Source organism: Aulonocara sp. 'chitande type north' Nkhata Bay, linkage group LG17, assembly GCF_057382095.1.
Source record: "Aulonocara sp. 'chitande type north' Nkhata Bay isolate Kocher_YH1m ecotype deep benthic linkage group LG17, A_spYH_male_GT1.1, whole genome shotgun sequence".
NCBI lineage: Eukaryota > Metazoa > Chordata > Actinopteri > Cichliformes > Cichlidae > Aulonocara > Aulonocara sp. 'chitande type north' Nkhata Bay.
Genome location: NC_141360.1, coordinates 14,394,760 through 14,418,573, shown reverse-complemented (window position 1 = coordinate 14,418,573; position 23,814 = coordinate 14,394,760). Strand labels below are relative to the sequence as shown.

The following is a 23,814-nucleotide window of genomic DNA, read 5'->3' as shown; positions in this document are numbered from 1 at the left end:
CAGATGATATGATTTACTGGTATGTCTTTTTATTATTCATTAATCTAACAAGATTATTATTTAACCATATCTCTTGTAGACATAATACTTAAGACATAAGATGATAACCAAAATGTGAAAAACTGAATTTGAAATTACTTCCTAATTCAAAGAACAGATTGAGTAACAGCAATTCTGGAATTACTGTAACAGAACAAAACTATTGATAAGATATAACAAAATTTAGAAATGTATGCTTTTTAGATTTTTCCCTCCACCTTCGACCTTCAAATTCCTCAGATATAAGCTCCTGAAAATGCAAAACCAGAAACTAAACTTCTCAAAACCCACATACATGCACTGTACTGAGACATTTACATTAAAAGGCAAAATAGTTGAAAAAAAAAACAAACAGGTGTGAATCTTGACTTGTCACCTAAAAATCTAGACACCTTCTGACCTGTAAGTCAGCAAACCTAAACCTCAGAGCTTCCTAAAGCACCTACTGTGTCAGGGTGTGCTTTCTGATTTCAAAGGTGCTTACGCACTTTAGACTGACGATCCCTGTTGGATGAGCCTGGACATGCCCGCAGATGCTCACCATGTTCCTGGGATTTGACATCAGGAAGTGTTGAGCCACATGAGCTGGCAGCAGGTTGAACAGGATCCTCTTGTTGTCCAGCTTCACTTTTTCCATGTCGTCTCTCTCCTCCTCCGCCTGCATGACATCAGCAATCACGCGACACACACACACACACACATAGCAGATCCTTTAAAAAGTGGCACTGATCTTGACATTTTAAGTTTTAAGCACTATGATGGCGTACTCTAGCTTACAGCAAAGAGGAGATGTAATTGCCCGTCCTTATCACTAGAGGGAGATAATGATTTGCAGACAAGACAAACATGCAGCATCTTCCCAAAATAGAAACATCCAGGCTTTGATGATCCACTGAGACAACCCAAGACTGAGCATAGGCACTAAAGAAAACACAAATCTGTATTACAATGATCAAATCCTTACTAAAACTGAACCCTAGAAGCAAGAACAGGATGTTGAATGTACCAGCAGCCACACACCTGAGTTGCCCAGAGATAGTCAAGTCGCAATTTAAGGTCCAGTTGTCTTGAATGCAGAGCCAGGGCTCCAGAAAAAAGCAACACTGCCAAAACAGGGTCATAGCCCCGTGTGTGCAGAAAGCCACCACTGGAAGATGGAGACATAAAAACATTTTTATAATGTTTATTATTTTTGTTATGTAGGGAAGAACTCATGACAATACAAAACAATGCCCTGAAATGTGTTGGAGTGGAAGAATAAAGTGGGAAAATATGCATAGAAATACATGCTTCAAATGCAAATACAATGTAAAGCAGAACTTTACACTGAGTATTTTGATGAGGGAAATATGTCAGATTTTGCTGCAATTCCTCTCCTACTGTTTTAATATTTTGATAATAATTTGATAGGATTTTGAACTTTTGTCTTGTACTTTCTTGTGTTCTTGTGGATAACAGCAACTTTTTTGTACTTAGCACACTTAGCCAAACCTGACTATAACCATAAACCTTACATATATTACATATACAAATCTTGACAGCACAGCTTACCCCACAGCTTGACGGTAACCACTGGTCTCCATGACAACTGCATATGTGATGGAGAGTAGAAAGAGGAGGAGGATCTTGGGGAGCGAGGAGACACGAATGTAAGGGATCACGGTGAGGGTCCCCGCCACACAGGAGAGTAAGGCATAGGCCATGTTGGGACAAGCCCGGTCCGTTGCTGTGGTGTTAGCAGATCTAACCATGAGAGTGTCTGCGGGGATGTTCTCCACAGAGCGGTTGGAGTTTGTCCCAACTTTACCCCAGGGAACACAACCCACCTGAAAGACAATTACTTTGATAATTTATCTTAAAAAAATCCTAAAACATTTAATATCAAATAATAAATTTCTCATTGATCTAATGGCATTAAGGTTAGAAACCTGAATAGACAATTTAACAATCTATGTGCCTGATTTGTTCCTTTCCAAGAGATCCTCGACTAATTATTTTGCTACATCACGTCTGGGTACAGAGCACCACGAACATTTGAATAAAGCGTAAGTACAGTGTGATAAACCATGCCTTTGGATTCTGTTTCCGAACCTTATCTTCCCGTGTAATATAAACAGTAAGACCAACCTGCTGGTGCACTCAGGTCGTATTTGCCTTGCAGAAGGAGACAGACAGATTCTGCATGCACGCATTTATCTTTAGAGTACACCCATGTGCAATATGATGACTGGAGAGGCCATAAACTGTTTACTGATCAAGCTGAATGTTCAAATTCAATGGTCTACGACAAGCTGAAATAATGCAAGCCTGGCTATGTGACGTCCATCTTCTTAAGACACTGGTCTGCATATTAGGTTGTTAAAGGGGTTCTGCCCGTTTTTACCAGTATTTGTGTTTCTTTGCTATGCTAAACTAGTACATTCATAATGTAGTAGTTCATATATTTGACTATCAGGAAAAAGATCCCCAGGAGAAGGTGCAAATTCCTTTGGGGTGACATCAGCTTAAAGTAACTTTTTCTTCTTCTGCTATGCTAAGCTACCTATATCCTGATTATAGTGGTGCCAACTTTTTAACTATTAAAACAAAAATCATATGGGCATTTCCCTTGAAAAATAACAAAAGAAGAAAAAAATATCCAAATAAAATAGTGGTGTGCTGACACAAGCGCTTCTCTGATAAAGTTGCAGTCAAATCAGATTTGGTATTTGTAATCGTGACCAACAATGAAGTTTTGTCAGAGAAAATCAGGAGAATTATCTCTAATCATGACACCCCAGTGCACCTCATACCCAGCCACACCCTCAGACAAAAAACTCCCAAATACAAGAAGAACAGCACAGTATATGCTGTGCAGCGCAGCACGGAGTGCTCTGACTTCTTCATTGAATAAACCAAACAGCCACTCCATAAACGCATGGCACAACATAGAAGAGCCACCTTGACAGGACAAGACTGAGCTGTACATCTGCATCTTAAGGATAAAGGACACTCTTTCGAGGATGCCAATGTTCACATTTAGGACAGAGAAGACAGATGGTTTGAAAGAGGAGTGAAAGAGACCACCTCCAGTGCAGTTTTGATATCCCTCCCAGGGGCCTCAACCCCTACTCACATCTTGTGTCAGGTGACCTATAGAGGTCACAAGGTAGAGTGAGGCAAGATCTCACAGTGGTTTGACCCGTAACCAACGACCCTATTAAGGGACAATCCCTACTTGAACTGAAGACGCTTCTCGAATGAGAGGTGACAAAATTTAAAGAAGTCCAATCGCATTCTTTCCGAGCTCCTTAGACCAGAACTGAAATGATGAAACTCTGACAACTCCTTTCACTCAACATAACTGTGGTATATCAACCATGAATAGGTAATGTGCCAAACTACATATAGTGAATAGTAACTGATTTTGAACACAGACCATGATATCATTTATATAAATCATATACACTTACCACACAGGCCTGGGTAACAGAGTAGGTGAGCAAAACGAGGAAGACACACAGCACTGTTCGGATCTGGATGGTGAGGCAGCCCGGTTGGCACTAAAGCCAGAGGAAAGGGAAAGGGAGGTTGGCAGGGAGGCGGAAAATAGAAGGAGTAAATGAAGCACCAGTTTATCTACTTTAAATGCATTTTGGACAAATCATTAACCAGGACTGGAAATAAAATGAGTGCATTTTGTGGTGTGGCTCATTATGTTCAGGTCTATTAGAGGAGACACTTAAAGGGTATGATGATAGTTCAATGTAGCATGATGCCACAGTGTCATATGGAGATTATGCGCTCACTATGCAAAAATGATTATGGTGCTCCGATATGAAGGCTTTTTTTTTTCACACACAAAAATATAATTAATCAAAGACTGCTAAAATGCTAAAAGGTTTGTGAGACCACTAAGTGTATGCTAAAGGAGGCTAAATAAAAATAAATAAATAAAACTATGAAGTTATAGTAGTAATAGTGAAACACTGATTTATCTAAGAAATGTCAGATTATGAAAAAACAACTCTAAAATAAAAAAACCCCACAATGAACATATATATAAAATTACCTTAAAGAAATACAAAATACCCCCCAACATAAGCAAAGCAATTACAGAGACTCAAAATTATTTTAAAGCCATATGAAGTAACTTCCTAAAGAATTAGACAACAAAAAGACACAAAATAGTCATTAAGAGGCCCAAAGCAACAACAAAGTGACTAAAACCACTGACAAAGAGTGTATTAAGAGTGTGATCTTTACACGTGTGAGGCTGCTGGAAGAGGTCTGGAAGTCTTACCTGAACACTGGTGAGATGAAGGTACATGACACAGGCCACGTGGAAACACACACACAGCACCAACAGCAGCAGCACCAGCATCCCTCTGAGAGACAAAGAGACAAGAGTGTGAGCAGGGCTTTCCCAGTTTTCACTAAATGCCGTGAAAAACAGCTCCTTTTCTAACTGGCCCACAAACTTTTTTGCGTAATATGATTGGACATTTTGTGCGTGAATGTGTGTGTCTACATACTGTGGGATCATTAGTAGGTAGATAAGGCCGAACAGGGCAGCAAGGATCAGAGAAAGAACCACAGCACTGATGAACTGGTCATCATATACCTGATGATACTAAGAAAAGAGGAAACAAGAGTTAAAATGTAAATAGAAGAGGAAACACAAAGAATCCATCCATCCATTGCAAAAACAGTGTAGGTCGATTCAGAGCACTGTGTTGGAAATCCTTTATCATGGGGAATCCTGGCATTGCTTTTACATCATCCTAGAGATAAGTACATAAGATTGTTTGAAGACAACTACATGGTCATTTCAGTTTTATTAGAAACTGACCAGCTACAAATGTTAACATGGTATGATACTAATGAAGTTTAAAGGTGCTATTGTTGGTTTTTACATCTCGATAGTTTCAGTGTGACTTGAAACTAGTGAGTGAGCACTTAATTTCACTAGAAAAGTCTTTACTGAGGTAATGGATCAGAGAGGCAGAGGGCTGACTTCTATACATTCAGACTGTGTTTTTGAAACCAGCAGATTCTCTCCCTGCTGGTCATTAGAAAGAATGCAGGTTTAAGACACTGCCACAGACCTGGAAGGTACACCCATCTTTTTTACATTGTTCCACCTGTCTTTATCTTACAGTTCATTCTTTTTACTTCTTTTAATATTCTCTGCTTTATTTCGAAGAATAGTTCCTGTCCGCCTTTCGTTCATTTGTCTGCCCTGGTTGCTGTCCTGATTTAATTCACATGTGGTTTATTATCCCTTTCCCTGTTGTGCTCATTTATTCTCCATGTCCTACCTCAGTATTTGTCATTATCACAACTCTCTGTTATTCCTGAATCCGATCCTGAATCTAGTTTGTTTTCCTTCTACCCTACCTAGACTTTTAGGACACATTTTAGACTTCCTGCCTCATATCTGCAGAGCCTTCTGTTTACCCTTTGAAAATACAGGATTTGATTTTTCCGTCTCCTACGGTGTTTCCAATTGGATCCTCACTTGTTTATGACCACAAAAAGTGACAGCCATAAGCCATTTACTTATCACAGCTGTTTTTACTCTAACAAGAAAAATAGTTTTTACCCAGAATACAGAATACCACAATTGTTTTTATTTAACTGGAAAAGAGGCTTTTTGGCTCATGTTTGTACTAATAAAAAACTTCACTTATCTCTTGCAAAAGAAAGGAAAGGGGATGTCTAAATTTGTAAATTTGTTTTGAAATAAATCGTGTAGTGCAGGAATATATTTTTAAAAACCCATTATGCTCATTTGTGTCTTCTTTATTTATTGCGCTTCTCCTAAAAGATAGCAAGGCTAAAACAAGTTAAACATGAGAGGCAATTAATTATGTTTTTACTTTGCACAGGTTTTATTTCTTCTGAAACAACTTTAAATGCAGACGCTGACACGCGCGCACACGTCGACGCATGAACCCATCTCTGTTCTGCTTCTTCTTTATGGCTACCCACGCACACATTGCAGAAAGATATCACGTGTGCTGCTCAGACGTTCCCAAATCATTATCTGCACCCCCTCTTGAGAGGGTGGGTGGATTCCTCTTGCACGCACACACACATAGACAACAGGCGTGGGAGAGAGGGAGAAAGAGAATTAGAGCTCGTGTAGGGTGTGTATGTGCGAGTGTAAGACAGAAGGGGGGGCAGTCACGAAGCATGTTGTATCTTGAGCAAAGTATATATTAATACATTTGTATATCTGTTGAAAAGTTACGTGTTTCTCGATCAGATGTTCAGGTCTCGTGTGTCCTCACCCTGCGCTCCCTGTCTCTGCTCCTGTAGAACAGGGTGATGTAGTTGAGGTCTGATGTCTCAGACTCGGTCTGACGCGCTTCGATGAGCCGCCCAATGTAGCGGTTGACTCGCGTTCCTGGCGAGTGCTGCACGGCAGTGGCTGAGAAAGACGTCCGATTCCTCAGCTTCTCCGATGCAGTCCGCAAAGCTCGCCGCTGTCATACAGCGAAAAAGACAACACAATCAGTCTCTGCAGAGACCTGCCTCGTGCGTTAAGGCTGACTGCTTGTCAGCTGATGCGGTGAGGCATACAAATGAAGAGTTTTGTGAGCTCAGCACTTACACAGCTCCTGAGCACAGGAGAATTTGATATAACTCTATAAAGACGATAAAAAAGTTTGCAGACATGCTTGTCTGAATATCTGAGGATATAATACTCATTACTTACCATCAAACTACCAATAGCAGCTCACAGAGATGCACACACGCATGTTATGCGTGCACAAATTCATAAATGCAGAGAAGGCTGAAATTAGAAGTTAGGTGACTGAATTTTTTTTTTAAACAGATTAAGAAATTAACATGCAAAAGGCTTTAAATCTAATCGATCAAAACCACAGGGCCTTGAATATTGTTTAACCACTGTGAAGTTAGAGCTCAGGCACAAATTTCGGCACAAGGCTCTTATCATTAAAAGACCTTGGTAAAAAAAAAAAGACAAGAAGCAGTTTTTCTTTGCTCCACCACCCATTAATAGCCTTTTGGGGGGGGGGGGGGGGGGGGGGGTTCTTTTGTTTCTTGTTCACATGTCAACTTACTACAAGTTCCATGTAGCAGATTAAGATGTGATAACATTTTATAATGTAAATTAAAGTATATATAGATATGAAGTATAGCTCATTAAAATGGGCATTGTACTGACATTGTGCTTTTGATCTGATGGTGGCAAAGAGAAAAGGTCTAATATACAATCTGATGATAAGGTTATAAATACTTATTTGCTGCTGGTAATACAACCGAGGCACTAATGTCACATCACACTGAAGTTTCAGGTAGCAGTTAATCAGAAAATAAGTAGGTAGACAAAGTACACATTGGTGTGTTTTAATTGCTTTTTCTGTGTGGCGGTTTTTTATTGGTCCTGTGGGTGGAATTATCCAGGGAGATGGAACTCAGTTGTCAAATACGATAATGAATAAAATAATGCCCAATTTGAAAATTATGATAACAAACTATAGAATGGTATGTTAACTGCAGAAGTTACTGCTCATTGGCTACAGTATAATATTAGATGAAGACATTTTTCTTTAAGATCTGCTTTTTCAACTCCTGTTCCTTATTATGTCTGAAGGTATAACAGATTTATGGACCTATTTGGAAGAACGAATAACAAATCCAAGCTCTTTACATGTGTTACTGACCAAAACCGAGCTCCACAACTGTTGACACACACAGCTTTCTGTGCTGCCAGCTGGATACCCCCCTTCTCCTTTCACAGCATGCAGCAATCAAAGTTATTCCTAATGTTGACCACAGTGCCCCCAAAGTGGGTGCAAGCTAATCAAGATAATGTGTTTCAAAGCACAGTACATGCCACATCCTGCATACATGCTTTAAAGACCCCCTTTAGTCATAAAATCAGCTTTTGCTTGTTGGGGAATCGAGACTCCACAAGATCTCTGACGATGTCCTGTAGCAAAAAGATGTAAGCAGCAAAGTTGCCAGGTGAAGGCTCCCTCAGTTTGACTTGTTTTTTTAGAATATTCCACAGATGCTCAGTCACACTGAGATATTTGAAATCACGTCTAAAGCTTGAACATTTTTATGTTTGCGAACCCATCAAAGTAACGCTTCAAAACACAAACTTTCCCAGATGAACATGGTGATAACTTTGTTGTCATTCAAAACGGTTCTTTGGACCACTTTTAGTATGTACTAACTAGAAAACTCCTCCTGGAACAGTCAGTGTCCTAGCCATCAAAGTTTGGCTTAGCAAAGTCTCTCTGATTCTGATGCTCGGCCATTTTTCCTACTTCCAACACATCTGTATCAAGAACTGAATATTCACTTGCTGCCTAATGTATTCCGCCCCTTGACAGGTGACAGTGAAGCAAGAGTCACCATTTTTAATTTGTCATGTATAGCAAGATTAGATCTTGTAAATAGCACCAAACAATTCCCAGTCATAATTCTATTATAGATTTGCTATGTGTCACAAAGGAAGGATTTTAGCTACTTGGATAATCATATAACAATGTGTCTAATGCTATTATGAGAGATGATACCAGGCAGTGGGTGATTACCAGCAGTTGTAATGCAACCTCATCAAAATCATGAAGTGCTAATGCCTGGACCGGCTCACAGAGTTGGGCGGATTAGAGCTAGCAGGCTATTTCTGACAGCCAGACACTGTGACACAACACCAATCGCCCAAACACTCGACGACTCCATGACTGACTCACTGCCTCGTCACACACAGAGCTAAGAAACACATCAACAAGAACAAGGTGATGCTCATATGGACATGAAATTGCAATCTGGCATATATAAAGTCAATGTCAGTGGTTGTATCAGTCCCAGTGGCTTACTTTTTAAGAGACTGTCATAAAGCAGGAGTACTGTGGTACTTCTGAAGATGTGAAATGTACATATTAATTCATTAATACAATACAAGCAAACATTAAATACATATTAATGTTTTCTTGTGTGATTGTTTGACATGCAGATTATGGATCCAAGCAGGATTTCAATCCACCCAAAAAACACCTATAGGCAAGTCTAATAAAAGGATTTTCATTTGACTATGTGAACTAGTAATTCATATTCTGTGCACTCATATGCAAGCATAGCAAATTACTTTTGTAATTTGAAACCAAAGAGATGCTTTCATTAGTGCTTTTTACACATACCTTGTCATCATCCTCACAGGTCATGACATTGGAGAAGGGGATCTCGGCCTTGAACATCTTCCTACAGTGCATGAGCTGCACAAGCAAGTAGCACACTGTCTTGAACTTCATCCTCTTGGCTGGTTTGATGTCTGATAGGATAATACCAGGAAAGATCTGGAAATAAAGATAAAAATAAAACAATAAATAGAACATTTGATAAAGAACTCAACATACTAAACACATTTAAGGCTTGATATGATATACTATAATAGGCTTTTTTGAAGAAAAAAAAAAGAAGAAAAAGAAAACATCACATAAATCAAGTGAAGCATTAAGTCTCTTATCTTGTTAATATTTTTCAGGATGAAAAAGCTAACATTTAGCCTAGTGTATATAGCACAATTAAGCACAGCTTTGATAGAATAATTGACAGTACAAACAGTAAACACAAAAACTCGCAACTAATACATCTATAAATTCAATCCGTCTTTCATTTTTTATGTTATTTTTTCTTGCTTGCGAAGTGAAAATGTGAAATATATGAAACTGAAACATGCCAAAGTCAAAGTAATTATCATTAGCATTACGCAGTCTCGTATTTGAATATGGATATTTGCCATAACATTAGAATTTTACCATTTATCATGTGCTGTATCAGACTTATAAATTTAGCTTTGTGGCATACATTGTTAGGATTTTTGTATTACTGTTGCTGTTGTACTACGTTAAATATGGTTGAGATAAAAAAGGTTAAATAGGCTGGAACATTTACATTACTATTGCTTTTATAATTAATACAATTATTGATTTGGGCCATGTATTTTAAAGGTACTTAATCTTTTAACTAAATAGTTGGACATGTGAATGTGATTATTTTGTTCTCATTGTTTTAAGGGTGCTTAAAGACTAGTTAGTTCAAGTCACCCTGACCGTTGTGGGTCATTATAAAGCTTTCATTAAGATCAAGGAAATTGTAAGTCTTATTAAATTTCTTATGTTTGTAAATTTGTTAAAGCTATTATGGTTTTAAGGGTTTTTTTATACGGGCTGAAAAAACAATAAATGTTTTTGTTTTGTTTTGTTTTTTTAAATCAGTTTCATATATTACCAAAAATAATGTGCTGCTCATTTCTTTGTATTCTACAGGGTCAATAAAAAGTCGCCACTAGCCAGCTGTTATCAACAACACAGTAGCAACACAAAATGTGTGTCATGCCACACTGCGCCAGTGGCTGCCTTTAAGTCCTCATTAATCAGAGCTATGTATTGCCATTGGCCCTTAGGACAGACGTATCACTCTACATATATTACAAATAAAGAAAATGTATTATGATAATGCGCAGTAGATCTGAACAAGCACAATACAAGCAGGCACGCTCTTTTTACATTTAGTCATATGACTAAATATGAGTAAATGTAAAATGACAATAACAAATATGTAGCTCCAAAAATAGCACAGCTCTCATAATAAGTAGTAAAATGCATCTAAATTTAAAAAAGCAAACAAATGTAAAAATCCTAAATTCACTATTGTTATGCTTCATTTTAGGCTAGATGGGACAGAGAAGACATCAGGTCTTGATTTCATTTGATTTAAAAATCGAAAGAGATTTACTTCAGTGTCATGTGTGGAAATAAAAGCAACATATATTCTGTTTTAGGGACGAATGCACCATTGATTACTTGTACAACCAAGTAATATTATTTCTTGCCAATTCATCATAATTATTATTATTATTTTGGAACCCTCCACAACTTAAACAATTTAACATCAGTGTTTCTGATTGCATCTTCCCTCCATTTAATTATCCATAAAAATCTTTTAATTCAAAAATGTTCAAATTCAAAATTTATATTCTCCATTAATGAAGCGGTTAAAAGGACATGGCATGAAATTAAATGTGGAGAATTGTCTCATTCATGGAAATCAAGTAGGCTTGAGTGGGATTTTTACAGTAAACTGTGAATGTGGGATATTACAAAACCTGGATCAAGTGTTTATCTGCGTGTCCATGCCGGTGCCAGCGTTGTGCATGTGCACTTTACGAGGGATTTAAAACATTTTTTCTGACACGAACAGCCAGCTCCGATGCACATGTGCAGTTGGTGTGAGATATTGATACTAGTCATGTGTATGCCAGCTTAGCACATGGCTTGCCTCCCTCTCCCTCCATCAGAGGATTAACTGTTACAACACTGACAGCTGTGTCACCTCTCAAGTTATACGGTTGTAAGAGAATCTGCAGAAAAGAAATCATTCTGTCGTACTTTCCGTCTGTGTGACGGCACGATGAAAAACGTTTCTATGTGATGCTTCTGTAGGAAGGCATGTCTCTCGTGGCCAAAGCCCGGTTCCACCTCGTAGTCTCCGTTCAAACACTCCAGGGTGGTCCTTGTAATGTGCACCTTGCTGGGAGCACAAGCAAAGCAGAGGACAAAAAGCAGTTGGTGATAAAAAGTCCAACACTAAGGTCTCAAATCATTATCCCCTCATTATTTTTATCAGCTTAATAGCCCCTCGGCTTGCTCAAAACTCGTCACTTCATAGAAATTTTCATCCTGGTAAATCATCTAATCTGGTAACGAGTCCTAAAATCTTATTGCCTCACTTGAAACAGAACCAAATTTAGCCAAACAGGCGATCTCATTTCAGTGCTGTTTAAAATGCAAATCTGCTTGTTACTGTATGCCAATGTGGCAGGGGTGTGGTCTCTGGCCTGCTGCCGTGGGACGGGTGGCGCAGCTAGCTCTTGGGGCGGCGTCGGGGTGGCAGAGGGGACAGGTGTTTGTGCAGAGACTAATCACTCTCTCCTTGTATATAGTAACGGAGGAGACTGACGGGGAGAGTGTGCAGTGGAGGAAGCCTCGAGAAGAGCTGACTCCTGGCTCGAGTTGTGCCGTAACCTGAAAAGAACTAGTAAACAAAATAAAGAAACCCAGCCACGTCCGTATACACTGTGTAGGTCTGATCATTTCTGCAGCCAGTTTAATGAAGTGACATTAATTTAATCATGGTGGTCAGTTTTATTTTTAGCTGCTGTTTATGTCCTAGTTAGCACATTTGTGCAACTACATTAAATCTGAATTATTTTCTTGCAATGGTTTTTCAGGGCAGAATGTGGGAAAAGTTGACCTCTTAAAAGATCATTTTATTTACTATTTCATCAACAATTAGCATGAACACCAACGAAATGATTCCACAAATGATTACAGTAAGCCAAGTCAATCCAGATGTTGTATGGAAACAGTTAAAAACACTTAAAATATCAGGATGAACCGTGTGGTTTATTTTGGTACAACTCTGTAAACTAACACAGGTTGTGATCTCTCAGTTACTTGTTGAGCAGATGTTGGTGTGCCTACTCAGGGATGCTGTTTTATGTTTACATTGCTTTGATATTTTGTTTTGCTTTTTCTAGGTCAGATCGACATGACAAGTTTAAGGATGTATCTTACAACAGTTGTAAGCAGCAGCTTATTCAATCGGACCTGTAATATCTTTTCTGTTTATTGGAAAAAGTACAAAAACTGTAAACCATAGCTTAGTATAAGTTATAGTATGAGATTATTACACTAATTATATGTAGTAAAGTCCAATAAATTTGTGCTTGAGTGCGGTGAGTGAAATTCTAGTATTTTTTTTCCAATATGATCTCTTCTGATGTCAAAAAATGTGGTGCTGTCCAAAACATAATCTGATGGCTGCATATACGTATACACCAATCAGGTATAACATTATGACCCGCTGCTTAATATGAACATGTGCTGCGGTATTTGGCACCAAGCTTTTAGCAACAGATCTTTTAAGTCCTGCCAGTTGCAAAGTGGGGCCTCCATGGATCGAAGATGCTCGACTGGATTGAGATCTGGCAAATTTAGAGGCAAAGTCAACACCTCAAACTCTGTGTTGTGCTCCTCAAACCATTCTTGTACCATTTTTGCTTTGTGGCAGGGCGCATTATCTACTAAAACGCTGTCAAGCCTAAAATGAGGACATGGACACAGCTAGTGAATTTATATCTTGTTTATATTTTATAATACTGCAGTTTGCTAGTGTGGAGTATCCAGGTATGTGTTAACACACCACAACAGTCTTCTCAGGGGTGGACATCCCACCAAGTCAAACCATGCAAACCATGCACTCTACAGGCCTCAGTTAGCAAGTAAAATGGTAAGCTCAGAACAGTACTATTAGAAAAAGACTGAAGAACTATGGCTTGATTGGAAGGGTTGCCAGGAGAAAGCCTCTTCTCTCTAAAATGAACATGGTAGCATGGCTTAGGTTTGCAAAGCTGTAGCTAAAGAATCCATGAGAATGGACCGATGTCCTTTGGACAGGTGAAATCAATGTAAAGATGTTTGGCCATGATGCAACATGTTTGGAAGAAAACAAAGACAGCATATCAGCACAAACACATCCTACCAGCTGTCAAGCACAGTGTTGGAGAGGTGATGATTCAGGCACAGGACCTGTACATTTTCTAGAGTCAAATGTGAGGGCATCTGCCTAAATGGTAAAGCTGGACCAAAATTGAATCATGCAACAGGACAATTGCCTCAAACACAGGGGCCAAACTTTCATAATAATGTGAAAAACTGATAGAGACCTACAGAAAATCAGTACTTCAGCTTCTAGCTTTTTAAAGTTTGTCCAACAAGCTAATGATACAGTTTTCCATGGGACTGCTTAGAGTCTTGCGAAAGCTTTCTTTCATATCTGGTAACAATGTCAGCTCATGCTCAAAAACTATTTTATATACTTTTTCACTGATCTTCAGTTAATGGATGGAAAATGGGTGACTGATCAAGTGCATTTTCACAATTTTTATACATTTTGAAAAATACTTAGGTAAGCAATAGCTTGCTAAATTCATTGTTTGTCTGTTTTTGTTTTTTTTTAAAGGTACCATATTTTCCACACTATAAGGCGCACTTAAAATCCTTAAATTTTCTCAAAAATCGTCAGTGTGCCTTATAATTCGGTGCGCCTTATGTATGAATTCTGGTTGTGCTTACTGACCTCAAACCGATTTTATGTGGTACACGGGCTCAGAAATCTGTCAAAAAATGCTTTAGTATGACTTCGTAAGCTACAAAACCGCACTGCTTGATGGATTGTCGGAGCGTTATGGCTACCGTAGTCAGGAGCCTCACGGAGTAATCTGAGTCCAAAACTCTGTCCCTTCAGGTTCCAAAGTCAAACGAACACTGCGGCATTACTGAGAGTTAAACATGGTCTAAATTGTTTCATCTTTAATAAAATGATCATTTTGCAGCTTTACCAGGTGCAACAATTAAGTTTAACATCCGGGCATCCATGAAAACAGAATTTATTAAATTTAACGGAGTTAGAAGTTAGCAGGAAGTTAGCTTGCTAGTTACCACCTAAACATGATATAGCATATTCTGACTGAGAGATTTCTGAAAAACTTAAAATGTACAGCTCTGCTATCACTTCCAACATAAATGAAGACAGAAAACTAAACAGCAGTGACATTTGTAGGGTTACTGAAGTTGGACTAGCTGGTATATAATGATGTGCTACCTGATCACTAGCAACACAGCTATGTTAGCATAACATAAACACAGTGAAACTGGAAGATGAACGCTAACTTTTTTTCACTCTAAATGGCAACGTGAGGGTTCCTGATGGTTATGGACAAATGCAATTGCATGGCAGGTAAAAGGACCAAACTTCAGTCAGGAGAACAGCTTAGTCATTAATATACTGAAACAACATGGGAATAGAGCAGCTGTGAGAGAATTCAACATTAATGAATTAATGGTACGGAAGTGGAGGAAGCAAGAAGAATGAGTTAAGTCTGACTTATCAGACTGTTTTGTTTCACTTAATGCGCCATATAATTCAGTGCGCCTTATGGTCCGAAAATACGGTAATTTTACATTTCTATGTAAATGACCCTGTGAATTATGATAACCATTTGAGAAGTCTATGAACATAGTAGTGTACATACAGATACAAAAAGTCTGTCATAGCACTGTGTCATATTACTGTAGCTGACATACTGTATTCTGTGTCTTTGCATGAGTGTGTGTGCTGCGTTCGTCTGATTTTCAGTGGGTGTAACAGTCAGTACTGACCCTGGCAGCCCTCCAGCCTCCATCACATTCGCCAGTGTGACATCATTTGACCAGACATCATACTGCCATTTCCTCAGGCCCAGCACGCCACACAGCACCCGTCCTGTGTGCAGGCCTACACGCATGTTCAGATCCACCTCTGTGGCCTCCACCACCGACCTGCAGGGGGGGAAAGAATGATTTAGAACTACTTGAACAAAAACCAGGACAATTTAACATTTAAAGCATTTTTCTTTTATTGTTGTTGTTTTCTTTTCTTTTTGTTGCCATATAGGAAGCAGTGTGGCTGAAGCAATGATAATGCTGGGTAGTAAAAGATGCCCAGCAAATTTCTCCAGATTACTGAGTGTTAACAACACTAGGTTAGACTACAGTGACCTTTAGCTCAAACTTAAAGAGGATAAATTCTCACAACAAGGTCTTATTAACATCTGCAAAGAAGTATAGCTGTTTCCCAGCAGGAAACACCACTAACTGGTATGGGATGTGTTGGAAGAAATCAGGCAACCATCTACCAAGCATCAGTGATAGCTGTACAATGAGGTTAAATGTTGGTGCAGAACCCAAAATATATTAAAAGACAATTCCACCCCCTGCCACAACCTGTTTACCTTCCTGCCATGTGGCAAGCCAACCAGAAACATCTGCTGTAGCGCAACCACATTTGAGCACAAGAGCCCTTTTTTAAAATTGCTATTTTTGTGGATATTGTTTTACAGCCTCGTGTTAGATTATGATAATGGAATTAATCTTGAATCTTAAAGTTCTGAATTGTGTAGCAAAACTGATTCAGGGTTGCTACACGAGTACAAAATCTTTGATGTAGAGAGGCGCATCTGTAATCATACGCTTCCAACACATTTCAACTTTGTTCCAAAAAAAGCACAAACTACTCAATGCGCCTTCAAAAAAGTTTATGTTCACATGTATGTGTTTACAATATGAATGCGCATGTGTGGATCACCTTCCCTGAGTCGTACTGTGGGGCAGTGACGAAAAAGCAGGACTTTTCCAGAGCCTCTCCTCCCTGGTAAATCACCTAGTAACCTGTGGGAGGTCACCCACTTCAGATGTGAGACAGTCACAGACGAGGAAGGAAATTGAGAATGGCAAAGGGTTCACAAAGTGTGTATTTGCGTGTGTGTGGGGTGGGTGTGTCTGTTTACAGGATGGCAGAAAAGAAAATGTGGTTTGCCCATAAGGTTGAAGAAGGGACATCTTACACTCACACGCATACTGAGGAATGCGTGTGCATGGCAGCACCTGTCCTTTGAGATAAAGGGCTCCCACTCCGGCATCCATCCTCCCAGACAGAGCGGTGGGGCAAAGAACATGACAGGCGCAGGTTCACACAGGAAAGTGAGGCAAAGGTTCTCCGTGTACGTGGTGTCTACATGCTTTTAGGGAGAGGGGCGGAAACCAGGGCTACGTGCAAGCAAGTGTCTTTTAGGTTCCAAATGAACGAAAAAGAAGTAAAGGGAATAGATTTGGAAGTCAACCAAATCTATGTGGTTAGAAATTGTTTGGATTGGAATATATACACACTCAATATCAATCACATGTTACAAAGGTCAGCTTTCTAGGTTACCTTTGTGACAGGTGTTTTGGCAGCAAAAGGGGGACCGACGCAATACTAGACAAGTGGTCCTAATGTTATCCCTGATCGATGTATATTACTGTTGAAGCAGGTAAGAAGTGCCTCAGTTTTCTCGGATTTCCTAGAAACTGTTGTCATAGAAGCAATGCACCGAAAGCAACTTAAAAGGATAAAATTGTTTTCTTCTTAAGAAACAATTCGGATGATCACACATTGTAGAGTAACTGTTGACTTCTGGTCCTTCCCCAAAACAATCATAACAAAGACATTTTTGCCTGCATGTCAGTGTGTGACATACGCAATGGTATCAATCATATCCAGGCCCATTTCTACACAGCAGTGGGCATGGTCCGCCTTGGGTTGGGTCAGTCCTGACACGCAGTAGTAACAGTCCCCCAGTATCTTTATGCGCCTGCAGTGATTCTCCTACAGACACAAAGAGAAAAAGAAAGATGAGCAATGTCAGTGAGATTAGAAAAATTTAGTTATTTTGAGTGTATACTACACATATCTTTAAATGTATCTTTGTCAGGTTTAATGTCATTAAACGAATCTTTAATTGTGTGGTGGCACATAATGATTAACGTAGCTGCGTTTTTACAGCTCTGTACACTGGAAAAGATATGAGGGGGATAGAGACAGGTATCAGAGGGTTTATTGACCCTTTTCCAGCATGAGGAGAAAGTAAAATACCAGCAGAAGAGCACAGAAAACAATTGTTTTACACATAGGACTGAACTGTTTAGACTACCTTGCTAGGTTAGCAAGGTAGTCTAAACTGGTAAAGCACTAGTTAGTCAAAATATTTAACTTATTGTCTAACAGGTCCTCCATAGTGTAGTGGCTTACACATTTGCCTAACTATCAAAAGATCCTGCTGCCCAATCAAACATGCAGAGCTACTCATTGTGGTGATCCCTTGTGAATAAAGGGATCACCACAATGAGTGATCCCTTTATTCACTCATAATACCGGGATTACTAAAGGAGTAGCTAAAAGTAGCTTTTCCTTTTATTTAACTTATTCTCTAATCCTGTTTTACTTACTTGTGTTTTCATTTTTTCTCTTTTTAAATGTCAAAGCAGTTAACATTAGCTAGAAGCTAATGAAATTCTTAATTTAACTCAATTGAAAACCACCAGTAGATAACCCTTGTGGGGGGTCAGCTTAATCCTAGCACGTCCCTGATTTTGTAAACTACTGGTACTTGCCCTGATATACATTTACCTGTAGCCATCTTATTTGATGGCTCTATCATTATTACTCTACACGGAGCATGACTCCTAATTGTTCTTAGATAGCATGGTCAAATTTTTCTGTGACGTGAGCTGGTGTGACTAACTTTTATTTCCATCTGGATCGCAGATTTTGTAAAGTTTAACGCCCCATAAATAGCTAATTATGACAGGAACCATTGCTATTTTAAACCCTTTCTTCTGCAGAAACTGTATGGAAGCTGCAGCTGCATTTCGATTCATTTTAATCAGATGTGTGTGCTTGTGCTACTGTTTGTGTATTTGTAGTTGAGGCCAACTCTAATTGCTCCGACATGCTCTTGAAGTAGAATCCCGCCCCCACATTTCCAGACAGATCCGCTATTTGTCACAGTGCACATTGTGCACAAACTCAGCAATGGTGCCACACACACACTCACCAATGCACACAGACACCTTTACAGACACACAAATCCCCACTCAGACACATACCTGCAAAAAAAATGCAAAAAAACAGCTGCATGGTAACTTGCACACATACTGTACTGCACACGATTTAGTGACACACGCAGGGTTTCCTTTTGGCACTGTATCACACAGAGTCATCAGAAAATTGCAATGGAAGACCCTACAAAGCTTAGCCTGCAGGCAACCTCTGACTGACAAGCACACATGTGCACACACACAAACACACACATTCATATATACAGAAGATTCATGACAATTGCGGGGTAAGAGGCAGAGATGAGAAGAGAGAAGATGGGGTGCTCTGGTTTTCTGCTCACGGGAGCAGAAAGATTCTGGCGTGGGAGGATATGAGAATTCAGAACGTGCATGATTATCCCGGCACTCGGAAGAGAGAGAAGTGTGCATGTGCCTGTGTGTGCGTCCATGTCTGTGAACAGAAATAATCTGCTCACAGCAAACCATGTCACAAGAGAAAAGTATCTCTGTTTGCTTTGGAAGACACATTTAGGAATAAAGCTACCTGATTCAAGTGTAGACTTTGTGCCTCTGTTTTGCTTGATGCTGTCTTCGCTATGGTTAGGTGAAGGTTAGTGTTAGGCATGTGTCTGTTGTGGTTAAGTTTAAGTTGAGCCCGCAGGGAACTAATGTGTTGTGTAGCATACAGCAGCCAGACAGGCTCAGCAGCTGTGACAGAGCTGGTTTGAAAGAGAATTTCTCCCTGGCTAACACGACGGGGTATAAATCTCAATTAGGTTGCAGCTGCAGCTACCCACAAATGCTCACACACATGCACCCAATATATCCTCATCACAAGGTTTCTATATAATGGCTTGCTGAGTTTCAAAGCGCTGCTAGCAAGACACATAACTCGTATCTTGCTCTTTTCACCCTCGGTCTATCGCTCTCTCTATGTTAAGCCACGACAGAATGAGCTCATGACGGATAATCCTGCCCATCATGTGACTTGTGTGCGTGTCTGCATGTAGAAAGCAGGAGTAAACTGTCTCTTGGCCTCATGGAAGAGGTCAAGCATGTGGTAAAGAGTTGAGTGTGAGTGCAATATCTTGGACAGGACTGACTTCTAATGGTACAGTCTGTTTTCTCAAGGCCACAGCCTCTTTGTACCTACCAGAGGCCAGAGAAGTGCTGAATATTAGCAACAAATGTTACAGGAGCAGTGACCAAAGCACCTTGTTTAGTATAATGAAAAGATCATAGATCAAATACATCCATTCACAATGTTAACTCTGCATGTTTATAATGACTATATACAATCATGTGACAAAGAAAGTTCTTACAGGATTCTGTGCAGTCCTCTGAAAAAGCTAAGTACACCCTCTGATTGAGTAGCTTGTAGAACCATGTTTTGAGGCAGTAACTTGAAGTAATCATTTACTTCATGACTTTATAAGTTTCTCACATTGTTGGGAAGGAATCTTCTTCTCACACACACATTAACACTCCACCTCCTCAGCCCTGCTCATCTCCCCTCTGTCTAGAAATCGATACTGTCATCTCTTCCTCTCTCAGCCTCCCAATTCCTTCTCTTTCTTGACTCCCTCCTCCTCCTCCTACATGTCAGTTAACCTCTCCAGCTTTACTTTCACTTTTTGGATCAATACATGACTTGGCATAATAAATGAGCTCCAGGACTAAATAATACATTTTGTTTTCTTGGAGGCTTCTTCGGAACAACGTGCTGAAAAAAGGAGCTCACCAACTGTTTGGACTCGCTGCAGCCAGCCTTCCTCCCTCACTGTAGGCTGTGAGTGTGATGGCTCAGTGACATTACTTCTTTTTTTTTTTAAAGCTACTTTGTTTTGCAAGTTTCACCATCCCATATACTTGCCTCACTGCAACTAAAACCACATAGACTTACAAACACAACATTTGTATGCAGATTCCTCATTTTATTGATTTTTAAAGAGACAAATCCACCTCTGCAGAATGAACTTTTGCACATGCTGTAAGAAGTGAATTTTCTGTTTTTCTATGACAAAGTAAAACGTAATGCTGCATTAATATTCTAAAAAAGGACTGTTCATATGAGAGGCCTCAGTTTGTTACAGCTGACGTAGTTAATAAGGAAATTGTAGGTTTCCCATTAAATTGTTTTACATATTTTACAATTTCAGTTTTAGTAATATAGAAAATTAATGGTACAGTGAGACGGCATCACTGACGACAGATATGGTAAATGGACTACTACGGTCACAACCAGTAGTGGTCAAGTTACTTGAAAAGTAATCAGTAACTAATTACTGATTACTTCCCAAAAGAGTAATCCCGTTACTTTACTGATTACTTATTTTCAAAAGTAATTAATTACTTAGTTACTTAGTTACTTTTTAAAAACACCATTTACAACCTGAAGAGGTGATAAAGCGATAGATCTTTCAGCCCAATTCTACTTTTTCTGCATAATCCATCATACAAAATGTAATCAAATGGAAAAGTCTCTTTTTAAAACTTGTTTTATTAGTTTTAACCTTTTAACTTTATGCATGAAGCAAAAATTTAATTATATGCAACAGTCTCTGACTGGAAGAAATTTGTTTAACATTTAAACTTATTTTCTGCACATTCCAGCACATAATTTTTTTTTGTGTGTGTTTACACTCAGTCTTTCAAATAGATGCAAGTAAAACACAGCAGAAAATAAATAAAGTCAAAGACTCAGCGGTCCTGTTGCTCTATTTTCACCTGTAAAACAGGAGTGGCGTAGGCAGAGGTTTGCCCTGGTGCAGGTGTGCCGCAGCGCTCAGTGAAAGAATCCGCGAGTTTCTCTGTGAGTTTCCCATTACGTCGTAGCGCACTCGGTGCTCGCTTGGAAGTTTAGGGGTTTTTTTTTCGCTTTAAAAAGAAGTTTTCTTCCCACGCACAACGGACGCTAATGTTTTTGTCTCTTTTTTATGGAATCAAACTCAAAATAAGGTCAGTACTTCCACGCTTTAAACGCTGCACGCTCATACTCTCTCCCGCACTCGATATGTGATCCACTGTTGATCTGCACACAGCTGTTGTCACGAACGTCGCACTTGCTTACTTCACTGTCATGAGACATTCTCGCAAAAAAATCATGGTTTTAGTAACGCAGTAACGCAGCGTTCCTACGGGAAAGTAACGGTAATCTAATCACCGTTTTTGTAGTAATCCCTTACTTTACTCGTTACCTGAAAAAAGTAATCAGATTACAGTAACGCGTTACTTGTAGAGATGGGCAGTAACGCGTTACTTGTAACGTGTTACTGCCCATCTCTGGTCACAACACCTAGTATCATTTATGCGGCCCTGATTTGTAATCGCACAGCTCCGAGATCAGGTGAGAGCTGCGTGATCAGGGTGGTGTGGCCATAAGCTTTTACACTGATTAATTGTAGCATTGAGGTCATTGTTTAAAAAACTGCCTATTACACATTGTTATTTACTATTTAAAATACAAAAATTTATAGCATTATATCACTGAATTACTTCAAGTAGAAAGTGCATTATTAAATGGCCCTATTATTGTAGGGTCCATCTTACAATATAAAGTGCCTTGAAGCGACTGTATAAATAAAATTGAATTGAATTGAATTGAACATGGCCTAAGATAATTAACACTACTTAACAATATGAAGTTTAGGCTACACACGTCCTTGTCCTAATGATTGTACACAAGAGTTTTCTGTCAGTCAGAGATGGGCAGTAACACGTTAAAAGTAACGTGTTACTGTAATCCATTAAATTTTTTTTAAGTAGTGAGTAAAGTAAGGGATTACTATTGCAAAAAGTAATTAGATTACTATTACTTTCCTGTAAGCACGCTGCATTATTGCATTACTAAAATGTGATTTTGTTTGTCAGTGTCTCATGACAATGATGTAAGCACGTGCGACGTCCATGGCAGCAACAGACATGTATAGATCATTAATGAATAATATGAAGTGCAGCAGAGAGTACGACCATGCAGCGTTTAAAGCTTGGATGTACTTAAATTACTCAAAGTTTTAGTCCATAAAAAGTGACAAAAACATTATCATCCGCTGTACATTCTGCATGGGAAGAAAACTTCTTTCTACAGCGAAACATTAACCTTCAAATCTGAGCAAGCACCAGCACGCTGCCACAGGAATGTGAAATTCACAGAGAAACCCACGGATGCCCCCACTGACATGATCACTGTGGCACCAGGCAAACCTCCACCCGCCCTACTCCTGCTAAACAGGTGAAAATAGATTTAAGAGCGACAGGACTCAGTGCTGCTGAGTCGTTGATTTTTTTTTTTCTGTGTTTTACTTGCATCTATTTGAAAGAGTGAGTGTAAACACAAAACATTATTTTATTTTATATGCTGGAATATACAGAAAATAGGTTTAAATGTTAAACAAATTTCTTCCAGTCAAAGACTGTTGCATATAATTTAATTTTGCTTGATGCAATGTGCATGAAGTTAAAAGATTAAAACTAATAAAACAAGTTTTTAAAAGAGACTTTTTCATTTGATTCAATTTTATATGATGGCTATGCAGAAAAAATAGAATTGGCAAAGGTCTATTGCTTTACGTATTCAGGTTGTGTATCATGTTTTTAAAAAGTAGCTAAGTAATAAAGTAATTAATTACTTTTGAAAATAAGTAATCAATAAAGTAACAGGATTACTTTCTTGGAGAAGTAATCAGTAATTAGTAACTAATTACTATTTTCAAAGAACTTGACCAAGACTGCTGTCAGTGCTTAAGTGTTAACGATAAGATGACACCAAAGCTGGTGAAAGAGCGCTTGACACAAAAAACACTGCAGAAAAATACACAGATAGAAATGAAGGCTACAAGCCTGACTGTATATACTAACAGCATTTTTGTTAACATGTTTTCTTTGCAGGTGCTTGGAAAGAGCTGATGTCATGTTACCAGCGGTGGATAGCTGTTGCTGGTTTGGGCTGAAGTTTGTACATTCTTGTCCTTTTCCAGGGAGTAAAGTCTACGTAATGTTCACGTCTCCATTACTCAAAAGTTGTAAACCGCTTTCCCATTTTCCGACTATTTCCAAAAAAAAATTAAATAAGCAGATTATAGTAGAAATCCATCTATCCGTCCTCTTCGGCTCATCCTTATCAGGGTCACGGGGAGGCTGGAGCCTGACCTGTCCAGGGTCACCCAGTCTGTGGCAAGGCTAACACAGAGAGACAGACAACCATTCGCACTTACATTCACACCTATGGCTAATTTGGACTCATCAGGTAACTTAATCCCACTAATTATATGTC

General features: G+C 39.1%; 1 protein-coding gene across 1 annotated transcript in view; it reads right to left on the bottom strand.

Annotated features, from left to right (window-relative positions):
- adcy1a (adenylate cyclase 1a) overlaps window positions 1–23,814 on the bottom strand; it is a 65,743-nt gene that overhangs the window by 24,685 nt on the left and 17,244 nt on the right. Inside the window, exons 5-15 of the mRNA XM_086268696.1 lie at window positions 17,183–17,310; window positions 15,288–15,446; window positions 11,454–11,595; window positions 9,204–9,359; window positions 6,315–6,509; window positions 4,554–4,651; window positions 4,322–4,406; window positions 3,492–3,581; window positions 1,591–1,865; window positions 1,060–1,186; window positions 581–697 (exon numbers count right to left, since the gene is read on the bottom strand). Coding sequence (XP_086124822.1) covers window positions 581–697; window positions 1,060–1,186; window positions 1,591–1,865; window positions 3,492–3,581; window positions 4,322–4,406; window positions 4,554–4,651; window positions 6,315–6,509; window positions 9,204–9,359; window positions 11,454–11,595; window positions 15,288–15,446; window positions 17,183–17,310 — 1,572 coding nt within the window. The remainder of the gene's footprint in view (window positions 1–580; window positions 698–1,059; window positions 1,187–1,590; window positions 1,866–3,491; window positions 3,582–4,321; window positions 4,407–4,553; window positions 4,652–6,314; window positions 6,510–9,203; window positions 9,360–11,453; window positions 11,596–15,287; window positions 15,447–17,182; window positions 17,311–23,814) is intronic.